The sequence below is a fragment of the Mustela putorius genome, unplaced genomic scaffold (genome assembly GCF_011764305.1).
Source record: "Mustela putorius furo isolate JIRA1106 unplaced genomic scaffold, ASM1176430v1.1 tig00003834_pilon_pilon_pilon, whole genome shotgun sequence".
Classification (NCBI taxonomy): domain Eukaryota; kingdom Metazoa; phylum Chordata; class Mammalia; order Carnivora; family Mustelidae; genus Mustela; species Mustela putorius.
Window position 1 is genome coordinate 137,828,401 of NW_025421987.1, and position 27,858 is coordinate 137,856,258.

At 40.0% G+C, this 27,858-nt stretch overlaps 1 protein-coding gene across 7 annotated transcripts in view; it reads left to right on the forward strand.

Annotated features, from left to right (window-relative positions):
* Positions 1-27,858, forward strand: part of LOC101679873 (myosin VIIA and Rab interacting protein) — a 404,555-nt gene that overhangs the window by 166,669 nt on the left and 210,028 nt on the right. For all 7 annotated transcript variants that reach the window (XM_045089187.1, XM_013049827.2, XM_045089185.1 and 4 more), the window contains one exon: positions 13,942-14,163. In XM_045089187.1, coding sequence (XP_044945122.1) covers positions 13,942-14,163 — 222 coding nt within the window. The remainder of the gene's footprint in view (positions 1-13,941; positions 14,164-27,858) is intronic.

A 27,858-nucleotide genomic window follows, 5' to 3' on the forward strand; every position in this document is an offset into this window, starting at 1 on the left:
ATGAAAGCCATCTGAATTGGCAAAGAAGTAGTCAAACTCCCACTCTTTGCAGATGACATGATACTTTATGTGGAAAACCCAAAAGACTGTACCCCCCCAATTGCTAGAACTCATATAAGAATTCAGCAACATGGCAGGATATGAAAATCAATGCACAGAAATCAGTTGCATTTCTATACACCAACAACAAGGCAGAAGAAAGAGATATTAAGGAGTCAATCCCATTTACAACTGTACCAAAACCCATCAAATACCTAGGAATAAACCTAAACAAAGAGGCAAAGGATCTATACTCAGAAAACTGTATAACACTTATGAAAGAAATTGAGGAAGGCACAAGGAAATGTAAAAACATTCCATGCTCATGGATTAGAAGAACAAATATTGTTTAAAAATGTCTGTAGTATCTACAGCAATCTATACATTCAGTGCAGACCCTATCGAAATACCATCAACTTTTTTTTCATAGAGCTGAAAACAAATAATCCTAAAATTTGTGTGGAACAAGAAAAGACCCCAAATAGCCAGAGCAATGTTGAAAAAGAAAACCAAAGCTGGTGGCATCACAATTCTGAACTTCAAACTCTATTACAACACTGTGATCATCAAGACAGTATGGTACTGGCACAAAAACAGACACATAGATCAATGGAACAGAATAGGGAACCCAGAAATGGACCTTCAATCTATGGTCAACTAATCTTCAACAAAGCATTAAAGAATATCCAATGGAAAAAGTACAGTCTCTTCAGCAAATGGTACTGGGAAAATTGGGCAGCCATATGCAGAAGACTAAAACTGAAGCATTTCCTTACAGCATACATAAAAATAGACTCAAAATGGATGAAAGACCTAAAGGTGAGATAGGAATCAATTAAAATCCTAAAGGAGAATACAGGCAACAAGCTCTATGACCTTAGCTGCAGCAACTTCTTTCTAGAGGTGTCTCCAGAAGCAAGAGAAACAAAGGTAAAAATGGACTATTGGGACTTCATCAAAATAAAAATCTTCTTTTGTGGAGCAAAAGAGACCGTCAACAAAACCAAAGACAACGAACAGAATGGGAGATGATATTTGCATATGTCTTAACAGATAAAGGGCTAGTATCCAAAATAAGAACTTATCAAACTCAACACCCAAAGAACAAATAACCCAATCAAGAAATGTGCAGGAGACATAAAAGACATTTCTCCAAAGAAGACCTATAAATGGCCAACAGACACATGAAAAAATACTCATCACTTGTCATCAGGGAAATGCACATCAAAACCACAATGATTTACCACCTAACACCAGTCAGAATGTCTAAAATTAACAAGTCAGGAAATGACAAATGTCAGTGAGGTTGAGGAGAAAGGGAAACACCTATTACACAAAATAAGAACTTGATATCAGAACTCTCTGGAAACATTTATTTCTGTTTCAAAACGGAGCTTTATATTGTGTTTGTCATAAATCTACATATTCTTCTCTACCAGATGACTATAATTGCAAAGTAGAGCTTGCTTTGACATCTGATGGCAGGACAATAGTGTGCTACCACCCTTCTGTGGACATTCCATATGAACATACACAACCTATCCCTCAGCCGGATCCTCTGCTTAATAATGAAGAAACACATGACCAAGTGCTGAAAACCAGATTAGAAGGAAAAAATGAGCACTTGGAGCAAGGACCCATGATAGAACAACTTAGCAAAATGTTCTTTACTACTAAGCACCGTTGGTATCCTCATGGACAGTATCATAGATGTCATAGGAAACTGGATCCTCCAAAAGACAGATGATACTGAGGTTTTCAGGAATCGAAAAGAGGTTATCTTGTGTCTCATTCACCTTTTGAGAAAATGCATTGAGTATATTCACTAACGTGTTATATAGCAAAATAATAATAAAATGTGTTCATGTAAAAAAAAAAAGAAGATGTGGTATCTATGTACAATGGAATATTACTCATCCATCAAAAGAAATGATATCTTGCCGTTTGCAACAACAAACGGTATTAGGGAGGGTATTATGCTAAGCTTAATAAGCCAATCAGAGAAAGACAATTATCATGTGATCTCACTCATATGTGGAATTTAAGAAACAAAACAGAGGCTCATAAGGGAAGAGAGGGAAAAAATAAAACAAGACAAAATCAGAGAGGAAGACAAAATCATAAGAAACTCTTAATCATAGGAAGCAAACAGGGTTGCTGAGAGAGTTGGGGTATGGGGTAACTGAGCTATGGAAATTAAGGCAGATGTATAATATAATGAGCACTGGGTGTTATATAAGATTGATGAATCACTGACCTCTACCTCTGAAACTAATAATACATTATATATTAATTAATTGAATTTAAATAAAAATAAAGTCCTAGGACACAAAAAATTAAAAGATAAAATTTGTTGCACACATACTCTCTGACGCCATTATAACCAGGACATTCGTATCAAGTGCTCACATGAGCAAGCTATAATTTGGGATACTATACAAAGGAAGGATTCTACTCATGTCCACAGGCTGCTCATCATTCAGATACAGAACACAACATGTGCTTATGCCCTCTAGAAAGTAACCCGAGTAAAGTGTGGAAGCCTCTCATTTTGTGCCTCAGAAATGTTTTGTAGGGATCAGTTCTACCAAATGCCTTACACATAGTATGCATTTTATAAAGGTGATTGCCATTCTTTTTTGTGGAAGCATGAGTTTAAAAAAGGAAGTCAGGACGCCTGGGTGGCTCAGTTGGTTAAGCGGCTGCCTTTGGCTCAGGTCATGATCCCAGGGTCCTGGGATGGAGTCCCACATCAGGTTCCTTGCTTGGCGGGGAGCCTGCTTCTCCCTCTGCTTCTGCCTGCCTCTCTGTCTGCCTGTGCTCGCTCGCTCTCTCTCCTTCTGTCTCTGACAAATAAATAAATAAATAATTAAAAAAAAAAAAGATTTCCTTTAAAAAAAATAAAATAAAAACAATAAAAAAGGAAGTCATCTCTTTTTCTCTGGGAAGGGAGATGTCAAAGAAATTTAATAAACGGCTTTAAAAATGTTTCTGTAGGTTTTCCAATAGTTTCCATTCTGTATTCAGATTTGGGGCAGGTAGTTCACTATAGAGTAAGAAAGGGAGTCCTCTGTGCCTGAGCATCAGAGGGTAAGTGCCGTAACAGCTATGCTGCATCACCAGTGAAATTTGATATCTCTCCACAGGCTGACCTATACAGTGACTTCTTCTAGATGGAGAAATCAAAATACTAATAGAATTAAAGTAGGTGTTCACATACAACACATCATGCATTAAATGTCAGAATATGGATGTGGTCTGCAGTGTAGAGATTTTCTTAGCGTCCATCCCCAGTAAATGCGAAAATGAAGTCTGGAACATTTCTGTTTCATTCACAACAGCCTGGAGAGTGATGACAGCTCCACTTCTCTGGGAGAGTATGCTTGCTCAAGGTCAGATCTATATCAACAAGCCCAACAGCAGGAAGAAAATTCTGCAGGGAATAAGTGTCTATTTCTGCGGATGCCACAGCCTGCAGGTTTGCCCGGCTCTAGAAATGGTGCCTGTGCTCAGCCACAGAGAAATTTTTATTTGCATGTATTAGTATTTGAATGATGAATAAGAACATTCCAGAATCTGAAATATTATATTTATCTCTTATTAAGAAATAAAAAAGAAGAATCCTGTTCCCTCATTTTATGTGTTTGAATTCTCCTTTTAACTTTCCTTTGGTGCTTTATCTTTGGTAAATTTTCAGCAACAGAAAGCAGAATGTCTTGCTTAGCATGACCAAAATTTACCGTGCAAAATAAGAGTTGGTCAAGTGTTTGGTCGTTTTGCATATGGGTTTTCCATAATGGTAGATTCCTAAGCAATTGACTATTAAGAGGTTTTTATATTCATCTGGCAAATGCTCTTGTTTTACTCTAATCCCCAGCCCATTGACTGAACTTGCTTGGAAAGAAATAGTACACCCTGGAACAGGCAATCCAGGCCAGGCCTTGTGTGTTGGGAAGAAAGAAGGCCACCCCTGTCCTCCTCTCTGAGGAATTCATTGTTCTGTAGAAGGCACATGAACAAATGGTTACAGTTCAGCGTAATGAGTGCCATGAGAGAGTTAGGCACAAAGTGCTAGTTATGCCTGGCAGTACTGGAAGCACGATAGAGAAGGGGACATTTGAAGTGGATCTGGAAGGAAAAGGAGGAGAAATGTGCTGGTAAGGAGAAAAGGAGAAGAAATGTGCTCAAAGGGGTGCCATACAGCCAGAGTCATCATCACACCTTTCTAAGTAGTGGTGAAGGGCAACCATGTATTTTCCAGGCTGGTCATTCTGCATGAACTGTCGCAGGTGGCTTGGAGAAGAGTCTGCTGCAGTGTTGTGAATGCTGATGGTGAGGGGCTCAGCTAAGGGAAATGTGTTTAAAGGGTGTCATTATGCTAAATGGATAGGATTTGATGTGCAATCACAAAAAAAAATAAGAAAAAGGGAAGTATTGGGAATTCCTTTTAGGATTCCAGAGAGGCCTCGGGACAGAATTTAGTGCTCTTTGGGGAAAGATCTGGGGATGGAAATACTACCTATAACCTTAGACAGTTGGAGGTTGGTCCCACATAAGATGGCAACCTAGAGACCTCGACGACTACAAACCCTCATCCAAAGCTTAGGAGAGCAGATGGGACCAAAGGTGTGAGGACAAGTAGCATGTGCACCACAATTTGTGACACACATGAGGCTCAACTTCTCAAGCGGGAATGAAAACAAGATGAGGAATAAGGAACAAACTCTGCAGAAGACATAATGCAACATGAATTAATCTGGATAGAAAACTGTAGCCCACAGGAGTCTCTGGTAACCAGAGAGCAGAGTGGTCAAGAGAGCCGATGTCAAGGTCAGATGGAATGGGAACTTCAGAAAATCTTTGAATATGATATTATGTGACTTTTCTTTGAAAATGTGTCAGTCAGGGTCCCATCAAAACAGAAGCTCTTTTAGTATTTCATACAGAGGTTCATACAAGATGTTCCAGAGATCAGTAACCACAGGAGCTACTTCTGCCTTTAGGGCTGGAGGAGAAAAGGAAGAAAAGTGTAACTCAGATTCCACAGGTCTGCATTTCATGGCTGTTGCCCTATTCCTGCTGAAGGAGCCCCCACCACCAAGAGGGGACCAAGGAGCCCCATTTACCCACAGTTGCCTGCTTCTACTGAAACATGAAACAGGAAAATGGTTTCTCCCTCCCACTTTCCAGTCTCACACAAATACCTCCCATTGGCAAAGCCAAACCAACACCAGTAGGCCAGAGGGTCTCCAGGCTTCCAGCCCTTTTTGTTACATAAAAGAGACCATGGAAAAACAAGAAAGATGCACAGTTCCAACAGCCAATACCTGGGAGAGGGGACTGAAGCAATTGTTTTTATATACTAGGTACTATTATTTCTCCTTTATAAAATATGATGTGTATAATCTAGTTAAGAAATGGGCAGAAGACATGAACACTTTTCCAAAGAAGACATTAGATGGCTTACAGATACATAAAAGATGCTCAACTTCACTCATCCTCAGGGAAATATAAATCAAAACTATGATAAGATACCACCTTACACCTGTAAGAATAGCTAAAATTAATAACACTAGAGACAAAAGTTGTTGGCAAGGATATGGAGAAAGGGGAACCTTCTTGAATTGTTGGTGGGAATGCAAACTGGTGCAGCCACTCTGGAGAACAGTTTGGAGGTTCCTCAGAAAGTTAAAAGTAGAGCTACCCTACTATCCAGCAATTGCATTACTAGGTATTTACCCAAAGGTTACAAAAATACAGACTCAGAGCGATATGTTTATAGCAGCCTTATGAACAATAGCCAAATGATGGAGAGCGCTTAAATGTCCATTGATTGATGAATGGATAAAGAAGATGTGGTATATAATATATACAATGGAATATTAACCATCAAAACAATGAAATCTTGTCATTTGCAACAACATGGAAGGAGCTAGAGAGTATTACGCTAAGTGAAATAAGTCAGTCAGAGAAAGACAAATACCATATGATCTCACTCATATGTGGAATTTATGAGAGAAAACATATGAACATCTGGGAAAGGGGAAAAGAAAAAAAGGGGAGAGGGAAACAAGCCATAAAAGACTCCAAATGATAGAGAACAAACTGAGGGTCGATGGAGGGACGTTGAGTGGGGGTTGGGCTAGATGGATGGTGGATATTACAAAGGGCACTTGGATGAGCACTGAGTGTTGTATGTAAGTGATGAATCACAGAATTCTACTCCAGAAACCAATTTTGCCCTGTATGTTACTAAGTAAAATTTAAATTTAAAAAATGATGTGTAATGTACCAATTTTTTTTTAATTTTTTATTTTTTATAAACATATATTTTTATCCCCAGGGGTACAGGTCTGTGAATCACCAGGTTTACACACTTCACAGCACTCACCAAATCACATACCCTCCCCAATGTCCATAATCCCACCCCCTTCTCCCAAACCCCCTCCCATGTACGAAAGGAATCCATCAAAATCCTTGAGGAGAACACGGGCAGCAACCTCTTCGACCTCTGCTGCAGCAACATCTTCCTAGGAACAACACAAAAGGCAAGGGAAGCAAGGGAAAAAATGAACTACTGGGATTTCATCAAGATCAAAAGCTTTTGCACAGCAAAGGAAACAGTTAACAAAATCAAAAGACAACTGACAGAATGGGAGAAGATATTTGCAAACGACATATCAGATAAAGGACTAGTGTCCAGAATCTATAAAGAACTTAGCAAACTCAACACCCAAAGAACAAATAATCCAATCAAGAAATGGGCAGAAGACATGAACAGACATTTCTGCAAAGAAGACATCCAGATGGCGAACAGACACATGAAAAAGTGCTCCATATCACTCGGCATCAGGGAAATACAAATCAAAACCACAATGAGATATCACCTCACACCAGTCAGAATGTAATGTACCAATTTTTATAGGACATGTCTTTACAGGCACTGTGTCTTGTTTTCTTTCTGCTCCTCATGCCTAGGATAGTAGGTGCTCAGTAAGTGTGAATTGAGTGAATAATTGGCAATCTAAGCAATAGTGTCTATGATCATGAAGTGGTGCTACACAGGTATGGATCAGAATTACTGTCTCTTTGATAGCAAACAAGTGACATGTGCCATCACTTCTCCCTGCCACACCCGGGGCAGACACTGCTAACTTTTCATGACTCTGTAGCTCCATTGAGCCTGTGTACATCCTCTCAACTGACAGTGCTTCACTCACTACCAGTCAATCAGAGTTGGCATGGCAGTGGACCAAGAAACCATGAAATGTCAATAGGTTTTTCGGATGTCCATTGCAATCATTAGTCACTTGGAACATGCAACTCAAAACCACAATGAGGGGCACCTGGATGGCTCAGTCGGTTAGGTGTCTGCCTTCAGCTCAGGTCATGATCCCAGTCCCAGGATCCAATCCTGCATCTGGCTCCCTGCTCAGTGAGAAGGGTCTGCTTCTCACTCTGCTTGGGACATAGAATCTGATAAATAAGAGATGGTTTAGAAGAAGGTCATGCTATTCCTCTCCTGAACCTCTGGTTCAAAACACTCCATTTGCTTGGAACAAATTCTGGAGAGGTTGGTACAGTTTTATTATTAGATGCTCAGTTTTAAATGTCCCTGGAGTTTGCAGCCTTCTGTGTCAGGAAACAAAACTCATAGTGCTCAAGTGATTCTGTGGATTGACTTCACAGAGCTCTTTTGATCCCCAAAGGCTTTCCTTCCTGGATGTTTTATCCTATTTAATTTAGTGGCTCTGAAATATCAATAGAAGCCGGTCAATTGCTAAGGCTGTTCTTATGTTGTTTACAGATGTCAGAGCTGTCAATGACTTAGCTCATCTCCTGCTCTAAATCTGAGAGATTGGAGAACAACATCTTTATGCCTTAAGGGAAAAAAAAACCTCTGTCTTGTTTCCTTGTAAATATTTTGTTCAGCCAAGTCTAAATTATGAGCTGGCCTGATGTGGCCCCCACTTCTAACTCTGGATTCAGTCTCTCCTTGCTCCCCAGTGCTCAAGCAACAAGTATTGGGCAGTGCTATGCAGAGCAGTTAGCCCTGCTCATATATATCATCAGATGTTTAAGCCAGCTCAGGACACCTTGAAAGTTAATGCTGCAAACACACCTGAATTGTCATGAAAAGATGTTTTACGATATTGTTGTTAAGTGAAACATGAAGTTATGAAACCATACATAGATTCCCAATTCTAGTGGTGGGCTAGGATGAGCTAGTGCAATCCTTCTTTGTACTAAATACACTAATAAAACACAAGATTTAATATTTGTAAACCATGTATCTGGTAAGGGACTTGTGTCCAGAATACATAAATAACTCTGACAACACAACAATAACAAAGATAAATAATCTAATTTTAAAATATGCAAAAGGTTTGAATAAACTTTTCTCCAAAGAAAATATGCCAGTGGCCAATAAGTACATGAAAAAGTGCTCAACATTACTCGTCATTAGGGAAATGCAATCAATACCACAATGAGGTAGCCCCCTCATAATTCCTAGAATGGCTATAATTAAAAAGACAGGCACTAGCAAGTGTTGGTGAGGGTGTGGAGAAATTGGAACCCTCATGTTTTGCTGTTGGTGATATAAAATGGTACTGTCTTTTGGAAGACATTCTAGCAGGTCCTTAAAAGCTTAAACATAGCATTATCATAGGACCCAGTAATTTCATTCCTGGAATTGAAAACACGTCCAATGCAAAAACTTGCTCATGGGTGTTCATAGCAGCATTATTCATAATAACCAAAAAGTAGAAGCAGCCCTGATGTCCACCAATTGGTGAATGGATAAATAAAATATGGTATATCCATAAATGGAGGATTATCTGGCAGTAAAAAGGAATTAAATGTTAATACATGCTATAGTATAGATGAATGCTGAACATATGCAAAGAAAGAAAGAAGCCAGACACAAAAGACAATGTATTGGGTATGATTTCATGTATATGAAATGTCCAAGATAGACCAAGCCATAGAAACAGAAACTATATGAGTGGTTGGGTTGGCAGGGACTGGGTGGAGAGGCCAGCAGTGGGGAGTGACTGCTTGATTGGTATGGGGTTTCTTTTGAGGATGATGAAAATGTTCTGGAATTAGATAGTACTGGTAGCTAGACAACTTTGTGAATGTACTAAAAACCACAGAATGGTACAATTTAAAAGGGTAAATGTTATGGCATGTGGATTATATCTCAGGTTTTTTTTTTTAAGTCAAGGGGAAAAGTAAGAAAAGGATACTCCTCAGGATAGAAGCAAAGAGGGAGGTAAAGCTAAGTGGTCGGCATGATCAGATAGAGAAGGAAAAGGCTCTGATGGCTAGTGGCTGCACTGCTAATTTCTGTGTGCGGACAGAAGAGGTGGTTTGAGCCTTCGAAGGGCAAGCTGAGAATGAGTCACCTGTACAATGTTTAGTATTGGAGGCTTTCACTCTCAGTGAAAGGGGACACCTGGAAAATTTCTACTCACTGGCTTTGGGGAGCTAGAAAGCAGGTGACCTTTGCCTGGAACCCTGGGTGGAAGAAAATAAGCCTCCCATTAGGGATCAAAGCTCAAAGTCCCAATCCTGCAGTACACATGGGATTAGAAATCCAAATCCTATTACTTGTGTGGTACAGGATTTTCCAAGCTAAGAAACAGATGTGAAACTGGTCTGGAATTGATAACCCCTCTATGGTGCCATGTGAAAACAAATGCATAGCTGGCTTGCTCTCTGCAGCCCTTGCACAGAACAAATGCACTTGGGGGAAGAGCAAGCTAGGCTGAAGGACACCTCATTCAAAAATGGTAAACCAGGGGCGCCTGGGTGGCTCAGTGGGTTAAAGCCTCTGCTTTCGGCTCAGGTCATGATCTCAGGGTCCTGGGATCGAGCCCCACGTTGGGCTCCCTGCTCCCCAGAGGAGCCTGCTTTCCTTCCTCTCTCTCGGCCTGCCTCTCTGCCTACTTGTGATCTTTGTCTGTCAAATAAATGAAAAAAAAAATAATTAATTTTTTAAAAAATGGTAAACCAGGGAAGCCTGGGTGGTTCAGTGGGTTAAAGCCTCTGCCTTCAGCTCAGGTCATGATCCCAGGGTCCTGGGATCAAGCCAGAATCAAATTGGGCTCTTTGCTCGGCAGGGAGCCTGCTTCCTCCCCCCCCCCCCTCTCTGCCTGCCTCTCTGCCTACTTGTGGTCTTTGTCTGTGAAATAAATAAATAAAATCCTTTAAAAAAAATGGTAAACCATAAAAGAAAGAACCCACCTTGAACAAGACTTAAGAGACACACCCGGTAGAAGAATTAATACCCCTTCTAAGAATTTAAGATAATGTAAGAACCAGGAAGAGGATATAAAGGAAGTCTATTTAAAATGGGTAAAAAAAGAAACATAAGAGAATGAATAAGAACTAGAATTGAATGGCACCAAAGAGAGAAGGACAGGCAGACTTTAGTGGAAACAAATCATGCAACTTCTGGAAATAAAAATTAAAGTCCACTAAATTTAAAAACATTTAAAGAGTGGAGAAAACATGAATGAGGAAAGAATTTCTAAACTAGGAGTTAGAACCAAAGCACGTGTCCTGAATGTATCTCAGAAATACAGACATGACAAAAAGATTAGGAGGCATGGAAGAACAGGGAAGCCTTGACATAGAATTCCAGAAGGAATGATTAGAGAAAATACAGCAGAGGACAGTATTCAAAGTTATAATTGGGGAATTGCTTAGAATTAATGAAAGCCTTAAAAAATTACCAAGAGTTCCAAGAAGAACGATGCAAACAAATCCCCACTTACACATTTTTTAGTGAACACCGAACAGAACACTAAAAACAAAAACAAACAAACAAAAACCAAATAAACAAACAAAAAACTCTTACTAGTAGCCAGTGAGAAAAGTGAGATTCCCTGCAAAGGAATAATCAAACTGACAAACTTCACATTACATTCGATATCAGGGGGAAAAAAAGATGGACTATTCCCTTCGGTATTATCTGGTACCTTTGGAAAGGAACTGCCAACGTAGGATTCTGTACCCATTGAAAGCATCATTCCAACATGAGGATGAGATAGACATTTTCAGCGAATAAAGGTTGCTAGAGTTTCTCTTGTGGGGAGAATTGCCAGAAGGAGTTCAGAAAAAAAAAAAAATTAAAGAAGAGGAAACATCAGACGCAAGATGCATTGATGAACAATAAAATTGGTACATGTGGATAAATCTATGCAAATGGCAACTTAAAAATAATAAATGAATTCTGCTTCTGTTGACAGCTAAGCAAGCTCCTATTGGACCAACCCGCCTGCAGATGAAAAGAATATCTTCTGGAAACAAGACAAAAAGTGGTTACTGCACACTGCACAGCACCCCATTTGCAACCAAATCCAGGAGATACAGGAGGGATGTTGACACTTGGAGGAAGGAAATGGCAGTAGAATTCCTGTGTTCTGGCTTTTTGTCTGAGAGCAGGTCCCATACTGCATCATGTGGGGTGCTAAAACTACAGTTAAACAATATTAAGAACAATTTTGGCAGTTACAAGCTAAGATTGAACCAAAATACTGTCAGTAATAACATAGAACATCAGAAGGAATTAACACTTAGTTGTTAATGAGAGGAAAGCCATTAACAATAGATATTAATCCCAATATGCATGTCAACCACTAGAAGAAATGAAAAAGAACAAATGCCAAATCATACTCAGGAAAGAAAAGAGAATGAAGAATATCAATCTAATAGAAAGTAGGAAAGGAGAAAAAGAGGAAACAAAGAACATGATAAATAAAAAACATTAAATAACAGTAGAAATAAATCCAAATGTATTAGTAATCTAGTGCTTGCTTCGGCAGCACATACGCGAATATATTAGCAACCTCAATATAAATGGTTTAAACTTACATGGTAAAAGGAATTCTCGTACAGTGTGAAAATAGCAAATTCAGCTACGTTCTGCTTATAACATCCCGATATGAAACACAATACAAATGTTGAAAGTGAAGATTCAGGTATAAAAAGCTATACCCTGGCACACCATCAATTTAAAATTAACGAATATAAAAAATAAATAATGTAGACCATAATATAAGACAGACTTGGAGACAAAAAAGCATTATTAGGGATAGAGAGGATTTTATGTGATCACAAAAGAATATTTCAGTAAGAACATAACATTTATTAACTTAGGATATTTGATGCACCTTACATTATAGTCTTAAAAACATAAAGTAAAAATGAACTAGAATTGAAGAGAAATTATAGATCCACAATTATAATGGGAGAATTCAATGTTTTGTTCTCAAGAAATAGCAAATATTCTTTTCAAACACACATGGGACTTTATAAAAATTGATCATGTAGTAGGCTATTGTGCAAGTCTCAACAAGTACTAGAGAACTTATTTCTTCCAGACTCTCTTCTCTGATCAAAATGTAAAATCAATAACAAAAGTCCTATATGTGGAAATTTCAAGCTCAAGAATTTTTATTGTTATATTCAGTTAGCCAGCATATAGTACGTCATTAGTTTTTGATGTAGTCTTCAGTGATTCATTAGTTGTATATAACACCCAATAAAAATGATCTGATTGAAAACCTGTGGGTGCAGTGAAAGGGATATGTGGAGAATTTTATGGCCTTAAATGCATATGTTAGAAAAGAATTAACATTAAAAGTAAATGGGCATGAGAGACTGTGGACTCTGAAAAACAATCTGAGGGTTTTGGAGGGGCAGGGGGTTGGGGGTTGGGTATTGCACGTATTGCATGGAGCACTGGATGTGGTACATAAACAATGAATTGTGGACCACTGAAAAGAAATTTTAAAAATAAATAAATAAATTCTAAAAATGATGCAGCACAAAAAAAAGTAAAATGGGCTTTACTTTTTAAAATTTATTTTTTAAAATTTATTAAAAACTATATATAGGAAACCCTAGGGACTCTGCAAAAAAAAAATCAAAAAATTAAAAAAAAACCTTCTAGAACTGATAAATGAATTCAGTAAATTTTTTGCAGCATACGAAAATAAAGTGCAAACTGGGAGAAAGCATTTGCCATATGCATCCCAGATTGATCTGGGATGAACTGCAGTCACAAGCTGGGTGTGGAAAAAAAATCAGTTATTTGGCTGTTTATTTCTTGTAGGCATCCATTTTTGTAGCAGGAAACACATCTCAAATTTGCCGGGTCAGAGTAACTTGGTTACTTCCACTCGGTTTTTCTTAGGAAACCCAGTCTCTTCAGGGTATCCTTGTCTCTCAGGGTTCTTGTTCCTTCTCCCTGAGTGGAGAGAGAAGCCTGTGCAGTGGTGATGTTTTGCATTAATATGGCTGGCCATATGCCTGGTATGACCATGAGCTCTTGGAAGAAAGGATTGCCTTTGATCCAGTTCTGAATCACTAGTGCTTTGGATTTGCCCATCACCCAAAGAATCTTTATTGACTTATGTTGATTTGAAAGCTTTTAAAATCCCTGGGTGCTTTCATTCCCGGGGGATGTTAAATAGGACCAGGGCCGCATTTATCCTATTCCCAGCAGGGCTATTGTGGGGATTAACTTTTGAGCATAGATGGTCTATTGCTCCTTTAAAAAGGCATTAATTAAGTTAAAGGTTTTATTTTTCAAGGATGTGCTTAGTTTTTATAATAGTTTGTATCTCAATCTATTGTCTCAAAAATAATAAGTCTCATGGGATTTCTCATAGAAAACGTGACATGCAGAAGTGCACAAAAATTAATCCACTATTAGGGTTCCTCTCTGGATATCACGTCAAACCATTGGTGTTTCAGAGTTTATCATTTTGTGGGAAGATTCTCCATGGTGCCTTGGCCTGTGGGAGGCCCTGGGAGAGAGTGGGGGTGCTTTATGGGGAGTGTGTCCTGACGGGATGTGCTATTTCTCTTCTCCTCCCGGCTGCCCAGCGAGATGAAACAGAAGCTGGCGGAGGAAGGCAGCAAATGCAGCATCCTCTCGAAGCACCAGAAATTTGTGGAGCACTGCTGCATGCGCTGCTGCTCGCCTTTCACCTTCCTGGTCAACACCAAGCGCAGGTGTGCTGACTGCACGTTCAATGTCTGCAAGAACTGCTGCTCCTACCAGAAGCGCGAGAAGGTGTGGATCTGCTGCGTCTGCCAGCAAACCAGGTGAGTGGCCAAGTGGACCTAACGTGTCCGCTGGGGGCACAGTCTTTCTTTAGCCAGGTAGGAGCAAGCAGAGCTTGACTGGTCAGCACAGAGTACTGACCACAGTGAAGAGATTGCCGAGGTGTACAGAACACCACATGACCTTTAGAAAGAGAAGGAGGTCTCGTCCTTCCTTCATTCATTCCACAGGCATGTGCTGGATTCTTGGGAATTAAGCTGGGTGGGGGAATGTGATGGTGGATCAGGCAGATTGCTTAGCGGGGATGATGAATGCACAAGTGTTGATCTCGGTACCATGATACAGGCCTGACCAGTTCACCTGTTGGCGAGGAGCCATTAGCTCTAGGGTTTGGAAAAAGCTTCACAGAGAACAAGAAATAAAGGCAGGATGGTAAAAGATTAAAAAGAATTACTAACGTGAAAAGGTGTGAAGATGGTGGTCTCCATGTGAAGGAAATGGCTAGCATGGAGTCTCACAGAGATACATGTTTTTTTAATTCTCTCAGTGACTGCCAGAGTATTTCTTTAATACACCAAGTATTTAGAAATTGATGAATTTGATAAACTAGTGTCTGGTGTTTGTGGCTTGGAATTCTTTTTTTTTTTTATATAATTTTTTATTTTTTATCCCCAGGGGTACAGGTCTGTGAATCACCAGGTTTACACACTTCACAGTGGCTTGGAATTCTTAAGTCGTTGCCGATCCTAGCCTCTGCAAAACACACTTGTATTCATTGCATCCTTCCATAATGCCTCTCACTGTGAACAAGACAGAGACTGGCTGTTCCCAAGAACACACACCGGAGCTCCTGCCTCCCTCATTTTTTCATTCTTTCCTCCTGCCTTATTTGTTCACTTTTATCCTTTAAGTTATCAAGCCCCAGCATTTTCCCATAAAGCTAGTTCATGGAGATGACTGCTAAGCTCCCTTGGGATCCCCAGCAACTCAGTCTCTGAGTTATAAAGAGAAACCAGTGGAAGCAAACGTGATATGTTGAGGACCCATTGTCCAGGATGGGGTGCTCGCCAGGTTCTGCGTATGACTTTCAGAGCAAGGAACCTATCCGAGTCCACATATATCAGGAGGAGGAGAAGTCCTGTGGCGCCAAAGGGAAGGAGGAGACTTTAACTGTAGGGGAGCCTGTGCTTGGGAATGGATGATGCAACCTGGTTAATTCTGTGTCTTCCCTTTCTAGGTAAAGTTGGGTAAGGGTCAAGTGCTTGTAACAAGAGAGTTGGATGTTGGAAGAGATTTGTGCAGCAGACATTACAGAAGTTGGAGTCTCAGGCTTTTGAGCTGGGTTCTAATCATTGACTGGTATACTTCTGACCAGCCCATTTGTGTTTTGCTCCAGCCATACTCAGCCTCGTGTGTGCAGACATGAGGAAAGCAGAGGGTCAGGTTCTTTCTGGGTTGGGGAGTCTTCCAGGGGTTTGGGACAGATGCAAGGGTAATGGAGTGTAGTATATTTAAAATGTAAAAATTAAAATGATAGGTTAATGTGGATAGTGGATTAATGTGGATAAAGGAAAGACAGAGAGGAGCTGTAGATGGTGGGAAGAAAATGGAAAGGTCAGTCAGCTAGAAGTACCTGGTAAAGCTGAAGAACTGTCTCCATAGGGGTACTTAGCAGAGAATGTTTTGTGTAGGGGAAAAGATGTTTGCAGTAGTAGTTTGCGAGGTGGAGCCATTGGATGGTGAATGTGGGCAGAGGAGGCTGAGGTCTATCTGAGGAAGACGTAGGACTAAAAGGCAAGTGCACATATTCTGAAGTGACCGGGCTGATGGCAAAAGTTTGGAGGGGGAGACTAATCCAGGTGACACAACTTTCTTGAGTGAAGAAGAGGAACGAGCAGGCCAGGAGGTGACAGAAATAAGGAGTGGAAGAGCACGGTGTGGCTGAATGTCATAATTGTGCACCCAGCAAGCTGGGTGAGTCTTAAACAGCATTTACTCCAACATCTGCCTATATTAGTAACCAACCTAATAGGAAATGAATGCCTCAAGGACAGGGACCCTCCCCGTCTTCTTCAACTCCATTTGCAGCATGAGAGCCTGGCAGGTAGAAGGCACACAAATCTTTGTGGGTTGAGTAACAGACCAGGACAATGTTCCAATTGTGTGGTACCAAAGCAGCCAAATGTGTGGTACAATGAGGCTTCAGGAATTTTATTTCATTTTTTCCCACTTTTCCCAAATTAACTTTATTTTTTAATAACTTTTATTATGTGATGTTAGTCACCAAACAGTACATCATTAGTTTTTGATATAATGTTCCATGATTCATTGTTTACATATAATACCCAGTGCTCCATGCTATACATGCCCTCCTTAATACCCATCACCAGGCTTACCCATCCTCCTGAGAATTCGCAGTTTCATTCCCAGAGTCCATAGTTTCTCATGGTTCATCTCCCCTTCTGATTCCTAGCCACCCCTCCTTCTCCTGATGTCCTCCATGCTATTCCTTAGGCTTCAGGAATTTTGAAAGAGAAAAGGATCCAGAGAGTGTAGAGTGTCTTAATAAGGTTTTCTGGAAGACGATGGACCCCAGATAGAACTCTGATTGGGAAGAGGAATCACAGGGCATTCTTGGGCAAGGTATGCCAAGAGCAGAAAAGATCCCCCAAGGTGTACAAAGGGCCTGGAACAGACCACTCTTTGCAGTGGCATGTAGAATTAGGTCCGTTTAGGTGAAGAGTTTCGGTTTGATCCTCAAGATCTGTGGTATCATCGAAATTTCAAAGCCTAGCAGTTATTAAAATGTGCTATTATTTACTGTCCATCAACATATTCACCCACACAGAGAAGGAAATACTGGTACCTGCATGATATTTTTTCTTTCCATTTTTCTCTTTTCCTCTTCTCAGTGGATCAGAAAAAATCTCCAAATTCTACTAAACAGTTAATAGCAATAAGACATGCAGTCACAGCCTTTCGACCCCACATGCCCTGAGTTGTGTGTATGGGTCTATTATCAGTTCCAATTAAATGATACATTGCTTTCATCATGTAACAATCATGTTAAGTGAGAACTACACTACTCAGAATCATATCATTTGTAAATGGAAGAACCTTGCTTGAAAACCAGTCTTCTTATTGAAAACTGTGCTATTTCATTTATACAGGATTGTCTCAAGCAACAGTTAGATATTGAAAAATAAGCTGTAAAAGGGCAACAAATGGCTTGTAAGGCTATATTTTAAATTTATATTTCACATTTCTAACCACCTAAAGAGAAGGCAGGAGGCTTTGGTAATCCTGTTGAACTAAATCTTGCATCATTTCCATGTCAACATTGCATGACAATTCCCTGAGTCTTGGAAGGGCATCAGAAAGCAAAGAACCATCCATAGAAGGATAACTTGAAAGATATCTGAAAAACTCATGTACCTTTGCTCTATCAGTTTTTTAAAGGAAGAGGGAGATTACTGAGAAATCACCCACATTCAGTGTGTCTAGAACAGATAGAACACTCCCACACTTGTTTAATCAAAGTTGGCAGAAGGACAATCCTCAGGAGAAGTTGGGAATTTTGCTGTTTCCATCTTGTGTGATGTCATACAGGGACACCTCTGGGAGTTTGAGGATTATAATAATATTGATAGAAAAGTGGAGCTTTTTCCTTGTTTCATTCAAGTTCATCATAGAAACCTGTCTAGGGGGAAAAATCCATGATACACGTGGCAGGTTTTTGCTTCTAGAAGTATGTCCGGGCCAAAGCACCTCAGAGTATGGGCTGACAGTGTTGTATATTTTGAAGGATGCCTGAGAAGAGTTTGACTTACGTAGTCAAGCTGTATAACTCCTCAGCACTACACAACAGACACAGCCAGATCCATCATGTGAAGCATTGAAGGACTACTTTGATTTAAATCGTGTATGAAAATTTTCTGATCAATAATAGCTTGTAAAGCCTGTCGAGGTTCTGGAAACAGAAAAAAAAAAATGGTTTACAACAGATTGTTTAGACTTTAAAAAGAGATTTTACCTGCCAAAGGCCAGTCATGCTGGTGGATGGCATTGTGGACACTAAGCCTCCATCCACATTTTTCATCAGTTTCTCTGCTCCTGGTACAATCTAAGATTCACCTCTTGGTTTAGAGGTGATTAATTTTATTGTGGGTGTTCATCCAGTAGATTCATATTCAAACAGTTGGGTTTGATGCTCTATATGTCAGAATCTATGAAGAACACATTGTGTGTGCGTGCGTGTGTGTGCACGCTCGCATGCATGTGCACTTGTGAAATCTCAGTGAAATGCTGGATAGCAGCTCTGTGAATTTGCAGAGGTGACCACTTTTGTGAGGCCACATTCAGACCCATATTTCACTGCCCACTGGCCACAGTGTGCTTTTCCCTTCCTGTCTAAATTAGTCCCATTTGTACTGCATTGATTTAGTTTCAAGCTGTTTGTGCAGTGGCTACCATATGCATACAGAACCAAGAATAATTATAAAATAATAAGAATTCTTGCCCACAAAAATTAAGGAGTCAGGAGTTGAGTAAGGGTAGACCTTCATGCAAAAATATTAACAAATTGCTTCAGAAATAAATGACTATCAGGAACTTGAGCCTGTCTATGGTATAGTTCTAAATCAACGACTTGGGTTAGAAATGTAGGGTTCATCAGGGAGGACCCAGATAGTGTGTAGTCTCTGTAAAAATGGTGGAATCTATAAATTCAGCTTTCTTCTTCTTTTTTTTTTCCCCCATGTCCTTGTCTTCTGTTTGGTTATTTATTACAGTAAAAGTATTTTAATTTTAAATGAAATTTCCTTTTTAATGGCCATTTCTGTAATTATGATCAGCAGGTTCGTTCATCATCCATTCTTTTGCTTCATATGTTTTCCATTAAAAGCTATTTTTGTGAGGCCGCCTGAGTGGCTCAGGTGGTTAAGCATCTGACTCTTGGTTTCAGTTCAGGTCACAATCTCGGGATCTTGAGATCAAGCTGCATATGGGCCTCTACACTCAGCATGGAGTCTGCTTGTCCCTAGGCCCTCCTCCTCTGCCCCCCCCCCACCATGAGTATGCACAGGCACACATGCACACTGTCTTTCAAATAAATAAATAAAATCTTTAAAAAAAGAAAAGTTATTTTTGTTATCAGTTTAAAATTTTTAACTTTGGGAAATTAACAAACATTAGATGAACTCATTAGAGAATGAATACTGGATTACTTATTTTGGAAGTTATATAGCCAATGGGATACTACTAAATAATTCCATATATATATATATATATATATATATATATATATATATATATTTCAATTTGTCGCCTAGACAATTAATTGTACAGATTCATTCATTCATTTTAAGATCCTCTGCAGGAAACAAAACTTTCAGAGCAAGTCCAGACCTTACTTATCAGCCATTGTCTATTGGGGTCAAATTGATTCAAGATCTTACTTTCCTTGGGAACAAATTGGCTTCCTAGTTCTCTGCTTCATTATAAAAATTGTTCTCTCTGATTTTTGTCACTATGTGCTATTATCTTTAACACAGACCAATTTGGGAGATTGTTGTCAGGGAATGAGAAAAAAGAAATATCCTTGGAATCGAAATCAAAGCACATCTCCTCATTATGCCTATGCCATTGCTTTGGTTTTTCTGAGACAACTTAAGCCTTCATTTCTTTTCACTTGGAGTTGAATATCTTTTACTTATATCTGACCATTTATTCACAGTCCACATGATCATAGATTAGTATACTTCCCTTTTGGTATGAACGCCACAGTATGCTTTAGAGATACCCTAGTGGGTTTGCAATATCCCCCAAAGAGATACAGTATTAAAGATTATCACTATGGGATAAGGACATTCACAGGTGAGCAAATATATGGGAAGATACTGAACCTCACTAGAAAGCAAGGCAATAGAGATGTATGCTTCAAGTGGTTTTGTTTTCCTCATTAAACTAATGATTTTTTTATCAGTCTGCTTAGTGTCAATGAGGGCAGTTTGAAAAAGGCATGCGCATCCATTGTTGGTGGAATCAAAATGGGCATAACCTTTTACCATGTATCAAAAGCCTTTAGCATGTCCAGGCCCCTGAGCCCAGCAATTTCATTTTTTGAAAACCTATACCTGAAGAGAAGATGGAAGATTTTAATACTGCACAAAAGTGAGGTGTACTAAAGCATTTGTAATACAAAAACAGAAGTATTCTAAATGTCCAACAGTAGGACAGTGGAAGAAAATTAGGGCATATTCAACTTGATAGAATATGATAAGCCCTTTAAAATAGTGTGTATATTACACTAGGATGGGTAGATTCTTACATTAAAACACTAGATGAAAAACTACCATGCTAGGATACCTGGGTGGCTCAATGGGTTAAGCATCTGCTTTCTCCTCAGGGTCCTGGGATCCAGCCCAGTGTCGGGCTCCCTGCTCAGTGGAGTCTGCTTCCTTCTCTCCATGCTCCCCACTCGTGCTCTCTCTCTAGTTCTCTCTCAAATAAATAAATAAAATCCTAAAAAAAAAAAAAAAGAAAGAAAAACTACAGTGCTAAAGTGTACATATAAGATAATTGCTCTATAATAAACAAAAAGACTGAAAGGGAATATAGCCATCCATGCTGTTAACATTGGCATTGGGAGATACCATACGGATAAATAATTGTTGTCTTACCTCTATTTTCCATTTAGGTTCCAAATTTCCCACCTCTTACACATGTGCCTCTATAACCAGGTATATGTAAAACAAACATAAAGATAGTCTAGGATGTGCTCCTTTTTCTCCTTCTCCTTCCAAATCCTCTCCCCCATCTCCTCAGTGTTGCTCTTCCCTCAATAGCCACCTCCTCCCCTGCCCCACCTTATGCCAGAGAGCTAAAATCACCCAGCTTCCTAGGGAAAATGGAATCATCAAAGGGGACTTGTATTTTGAAGTCCTAAATAATGGGCACTTTAGGTTATAGATACCAGCCTGTCTATAATAGATCTCCATAGAGACCAAGACTGCAGCACTCAGTCTAATCATTGTCAGAGTGACCTGAATCATGAGGCAGTTGGGAATTTTGAAAAATGTAAATTGCCCCCAGTAAAAGCTAAGCATCTATTTTGTGGTCACTGATTTTTTTTACTAACCATAGATTAAATAACAAATATATCGAGAGTGCCTGCTTTGGACATGGGATTGAATTGGCCTTTTCAGATGAGTTCTTTCATGTAACCCTTACAAGAACTCTGTGAGGGAGCAAGCGATGAGCCCCAATTTAGAGGCAGGGAGGTCTGAAAATTGGAATGACCCAGTGACTAGCCAAGGTCACTCTGTCAGTCCCAAGTTCAAGACTCTCCTTACAGCGTCCCCCAGGGATACAGCCTATGCCTTTGGGGGTCCCTCTCCTTCAGCTTCTCACCAGGAGTCCTTGCTCAACCAGCCACTTGGACCCTACTTGTAAGTGTGTGGAAGCAGCGGACAGTCTGCTTCCAGTCTGTGCTCTGGTGCTAAAGGGGTAGTGTAGATTTCCGTTTCCCCTTGAAGGCCCTGTGTGTCCGCAGGCAGTTAACTGCACACTCACAGTCCCCATGCGGTCATAGCAATGAAGACAGACTAAGACACGGGAGTGAGTATCAGGAAAGGAAGACACAGTACAATGTGACGCTCCCCTCCCTTTGGCACTCTGGGCTCCTTACAGTCCCTCTTAGCTGAGGCCTTTCACTGTAAGGTGTATCCTGTCTGGACCTCCAGGGCTGAGTGGATGCTCTATCCACTGACTGACAGAATCTCTAAAAGCCTGCCTTTTTAGGAAAAATACAAACTATGACATTGTGTGACATTGAACATTAAGAGCATATGAACTAAATCTTTGAGATATTTTGGTAAACCATTGACCTCTCAGCACAACTTTTAATAGGTTTAAAAAAAGAAAAAGATTTACTTTGACATACAAAGGTTAGTAAGCTTTTGATTAAATCTGTGGTATTCACAGTGAGCATTTAGGATACATTTTTAGGCTGATAACCATAGGTTTTTACTAATGTGTCTGATCACATAAGGAGCTGTGATGGCTAATTTTATGAGTCAGCTTAGCTAGGCCATGCTCCCAGGTATTTGGTCAAACAGTATCTAGCTGTTGCTGTGAAGATGTTTTTTAGATCATATTAACATTTAAATCAGTAGACTTTGAATAAGGCCGATTACCCTCCATAATGAGTGAGCTTCCAATCAGTTGAAGGCCTTTCAAGAAAAAACTAATTTCCCCAAGGAAGAAGGAATTCTGCCAGCACAAAGCCTTTGGACTCCCAACTACTACAGCCACTCTTTTCTGGGTCTGCAGCCTGCTGGTCTACCCTAAAGATTTTGACTTGCCAGCTTCCATAGTCTAATGAGCCAATTTCTTAAAATAAATGTCTCAATCAGTGATGATGATGATAGATAGATAGATAGATAATAGATATAATTTCCTATTGGTTCTTTTTTTCTGGGGGAATGATGACAAATACAGGGACCTTCATGGAATGGAGGAAGAAGGGTGATGGGAGGTAGAAGGAAGTGAAATCAGAGACCCCTTGGTATATTCTCCTGCCTGGTGCCAGAGAGAGGGGCCACAGTAACAAAGAAGCTGTTTTCAATGTAGAACATGGGACCCAGCAGAGTTACACTGCAGCCTAGGGAACAATGTATGATACAGACCTGAAAAGAGAGGCCTTCTCTTTTGAAGACAGAAGCTCAAGCATTGTTGAGGATTGTTGGTCTGGGTAGCACTGAGGGAAGCTAGGGAAGAGATTTGGCATTTTCGTAGGAAAACAAGGCCTGGCAGCAGAGAAACCCTCAATCTAGTGATTTTTCTATAACTGGACATTAGCAGGGGCTGGAAAGAGGAAGTACCACCAGTGACTTCCTGTGAGACTTCCCTAGGACTCCAAAAAAGACCCAGGAGACACACTGTGGGTGGAGACTGATGTCCTGCTTTGTTCAGGAAGAAGCATAGAAACTGTAACATTAGAATTAGAAAAATTAGAAACGTTACATGTGTATTTTCCCTTAGGCTGGCGGTACTTGGGGAAATTTGGCTTGCAGTAGTAATGCAGGCATTGATTTAGGCAAAGAAGGGAGAAAATAAAACGCAGGATATTGAAAAATTGGAAGATGAACCACCCCAGTCAATAAATGGGCCCATGACCCCAACAGTGCCAATCTGATCCTCTCTGGGAATTTGAATCTTGGGTAGAGCAATACATCAACTGAGGACAGTTAGAGCTGAGTCATCCCGAGATAGGTGACAAAATGATGACCAGGGGCATTACTGAGATCACTGGTGCTGCCACCACAAGCCTAGGATATTCAACTTTTCCCTCAATTCTTTAAGCCACCAGATCTTTCCAGTAAGTTACCTTTTCGGAGAAGTCATCTAGAGTTCATTCCTGCTGTTTAAACAGAACCCAAAGAACCATAACTGGTATGGTAGACATAATGCAATCAGAGCTACAAGTCAGAAATTTGAAGCCAACAAAGAGAAGAGGCAGCTGACTATCCTGACATGGGACTGGGAAGGGGATATTTTTGTCTCTTGCATGTTTTCTAATATTCCACACTTAAATATGGTGCTTAGTAATTGGCAGGCCTAGCCAATACGTAAGCATGACCTATAAGAAAAAGAGTTCCTGAGTTTTTAATTTCCTGAAATCCCTGTTGCATAGCAAACAGAATGTTTTCAGCTACAACATTAGTTCAGTATGTGCTAGGAAGAGGAGTGATCTATGGGAATGGAGGAGACGTGAGGGTACAAGCGATTTTGTGTAAAGGCAGGAGGGCCACAGACATGTTGTGGTACCTATCAGCTGAACCATGTCCCCTTTTACAGGTCAGGTGATTTCTCCTTCTTTAGTTTCAATGAAATTTCAGGAGGACCTAAATGACCACTAAAAATAATATTGTATCCAGATTGCCATGTAATTTTTGGCATATAGCTCAGATGGAGTTCAAAGTTGAAGGACATTGCCATAAATAATTAATTAATTAATTAATTTAAAAACTGCTTTTGTTCCCATCTATAGGAAAGTTTCCTCAGAGCTTAAAGTTTTCAAAAAGAACACATAAAACTAGTGCTGAACACTGTCTCATTCAAATATGAAATGGTATCCATTTGTGCATATAGGAACCAATAAAAGAGTGCTCTCACTGCAAGATGCATTTCCAACAAATGTATGTTTGTGTTTCATTACTATTTATCAGAATTTGAATATATTTATGACTTTTTTGTATTCCATAGAACTTTATGAACACTGAAAGTTGAATTTCATACAGTTTTCATGTGCTATGAATATGTATATTTATGTTGTTGATCAGTTGTGTCTTAATAATCAGAATTAATAACCCAAGATAAGTATTTTGACACTTAAAGCCTCAAGGCTCAGAAAGTTATTAAATTTAATTTACACACATTGCTGTGACAAAGAACGGTAACAGGGTGATAAATAAGACTTAAGCATAAAAATATATGACTTTAAAATAAAATTCTGAAAAGGAAGTACGGTGGGATAGAAATATCTGTTCAAGGAGGAAAAATGAGAAATGTTAACATTCCAAATGTTAAGAGTCAGCAAATGATGGCCCACAGACCAAATCTGGCCTGTTACCTGTTTCTATTAAGAGGTGTTGCTGGGGGACGCCTGGGTGGCTCAGTCATTAAGCGTCTGCCTTGGGCTCAGGTCATGATCCCAGGGTCCTGGGATCGAGCCCCGCATCTGGGTCCCTGCTTTGCAGGAAGCCTTCTCCTTCCTCTTCCACTCCTCTTGCTTGTGTTCCCTCTCTTGCTGCATCTTTCTCTATCAAATAAATTTTTAAAAAAAGAAAGTGTTACTGGAACACACCCATGTTTATTCCTGTACTTGTTGTCCATGGTTGCCTTCCCCTACAGCAGCAGATGTGAAGAGTTACAGTGAACCACCAGTGTCTGCCATGTTGCATAGTTTGAACTATCTGGGGATTCTGAACACCTGATGAAATGTCACACAAGTTAGTAGCACCATTCTTGTTCATTGACTGCAGACCTGTGGACCTCGGAACCCCATGGAGAGAGCCACATTTTGTGGCCTTAGAACAGCAAAAGAGCTTAACAAATCGTTGGTTCTTTGGTGCATATTCTTCTAACAGTGACCAGTCTAGAAGGTGTCATCATCATGAACTTTGCCCATTGACATGATAGGGAAAGAACGCCAAATATTTAACCATTTTAGATTCTGGTATTTAAATTTTTGCACTCAATCTTGAGGCCAGTAGGCATTTCCCAGCCCCACCTTTTTTAGCCTATAATTAACCAAATGCATATCCACCAACCACCAAACCCCTAATTGATGATACAGTAAGTTAGGGAAGAAAATCATTAGAAGATAGTCTTTAAAATTGACCCAGTGGTTGAACAGTTCATTGTCCTTTGAAAAAAAAAAAAAAAGGCAAAAATATTAAAAGCACCTGGGCTTCAGATGCCTGATGACTTCTTGGAGATAGAGCAGCCCATCTCTCTGGTTTGCTTCCCATTACCAGCCAGACTCTTCTGGGCATGAAGAGGCCTCACAAAAGACAGTCTCTGCTAGGACAATGCTTCACCTCTCCCTAACGCTTCACTATTTTCAAAAGTCTGTGTTGCAGAGTACCTCCAGGGCTAATAGACCTTGTTGAAATGCCTTTTGCTAAGAAACAGCTCCTCCACTCAGGCCAGTCTTGGGCCACTATCTAGGCAAGAAGGGTCAGCCAGAGCCCCAAAATAGATTCCACATTTAGCCTTAGCTGGAAGCAAGCCTTTAACTTGGTAGGCAGAAACAAGAGAATTCATTGATAATGACTGAAATCAGGCCGTGGACTCATTCATATAATATTACAAACATTCATAAAAACATCATGGCAATTCAACAGATATAGAACACCAGACATGCACACCTCAAAGACCTTGCAGATTTGGTTCCAGATGACTGTAGTAAAGAGAATCTCACAGTAAAGTGAGTCAAATGAATTTTTAGGCTTCCCAGGTCATATAAAAGTTATGTTTACACTATACTAAAGTCTACTGTGTGAAATGGCATTATGTCTAAAATAGCAGTATACATACCTTTATTAAAAAACATTTATTGCCATAAAGGTTAATCATGTGAGTTTTCAATGAGTCATCATCACTGACCATGGATCACTACCAATATGATAATAATGAAAAAGTTTGAAATATCACGAAGACAACCAACACGTGAATAAAGCATATGTTGTTGTAAAAATGATGCCAAGAGACTTGCTCGACGCTAGGTCGCTACAGACCTTCAATTTGTAAAAAATACAACGTCTGCTAAGTGCAGTAAAGCACAGCATGACCAAGCAAGGTATACTTCCCCATCTGGGTTTTGATGTCAAGGTCAAATCCTTCCCCACTAAAGTAGTGGTGAGAGTCCAGCTAGGAGTTACAAGAGACAGCCCTGTCCCTGTCCCTGTCCTCATCCCCATTCATCTTCTTGGTTCTTGGTCTGGCAGACATGCTTTCTCTCTAACCACCCACTGCCACCCAAGTCTCTTCAAGAATGAGTGTCTCACTAAACTGTGGCTTTTACAAAAATTATGAAGATGCAGTCTTTCTGCAGTTGCTCAGATTTCATAGTTTAGGAACAGTGGCAGTGGCAGGAGTGATTCCAAAGGTCCAGACACCCGTGCTCCTAACTGGCCCCTGCTCAGGCCCATGAATCTGAGCTTACCCACATTCCCTGTAACTTGAGCTCATTTAGGTCCCCAGAACACCTTCTTGTCCTCTGAAACTTGTCCAGGAGCACTCTTCTGCAACAGCAGAACTTTTAGCTTGGGCTTTTTGTTTAGGGACATGGACAGGGCAAGTGAAACTAAGAAATGCATTGGCTTGTATCAATTGATCCTGGCCAAAATTTTATACAGGGCAGTCTTACATCCCATCTTATAAATGAGAATTTGGCTGACAAGCTTGAGGGACTCACCTACGTTTACACACTGGCTGGATGGTAGACGAAGACTCGGCACCCACTGTTGAGTCCCTGGAAGCTGGAACTTAGCACAAGGGTCGACTTCTGGCACACAATAGGCTACCAGTTGTTGGTGGTTGAAATCATGAAAGATAAAGTCCCAAAAGTTCATTTTCAATTTTGTTTCCTTTGCCTTTGGAGACATTTCTTGAAAGAACATGTCAAAAAGATTACTGCCTATGTTCTCCTCTAGGATTTTGATAGATTCCTGCCTCACGTTGAGGTCTTTTACCCATTTCAAGTTTATCTTTGTGAAATCATGAAAGAACAGAAACCCAGTCCTGAACCCAAACATCCCCTTGTATCCCTGAGAATGAGACAACTGAGGACTAACTGTAGTTACTGATGCAGTTATTGGAGATGACTTTGAGCAATACCTGGGAATCAGGCCAGGAGAAGCAGAAGAGCTAACATTTGAGAATTTCCATTCAAAACCATTCATCTCAAATACACTTAATAAATGTCCATTATTGTTGCTAAACACTATGTTTTAAGGTTCCTGGGTGGCTCAATTGGTTGGGCAACTGCCTTAGGCTCGGGTCGTGGTCCTGGAGTCCTGGGATCGAGTCCCGCATAGGGCTCCCAGCTCTGAGAGAAGTCTGCTTCTCCCTCTGACCTCTATCATGCTCTCTTTCACTGTCTCTCTCTCAAATAAATAAATAAAAACATTGAAAAAAGTACTTTAAACCACTAGGTTTTACACTATGAT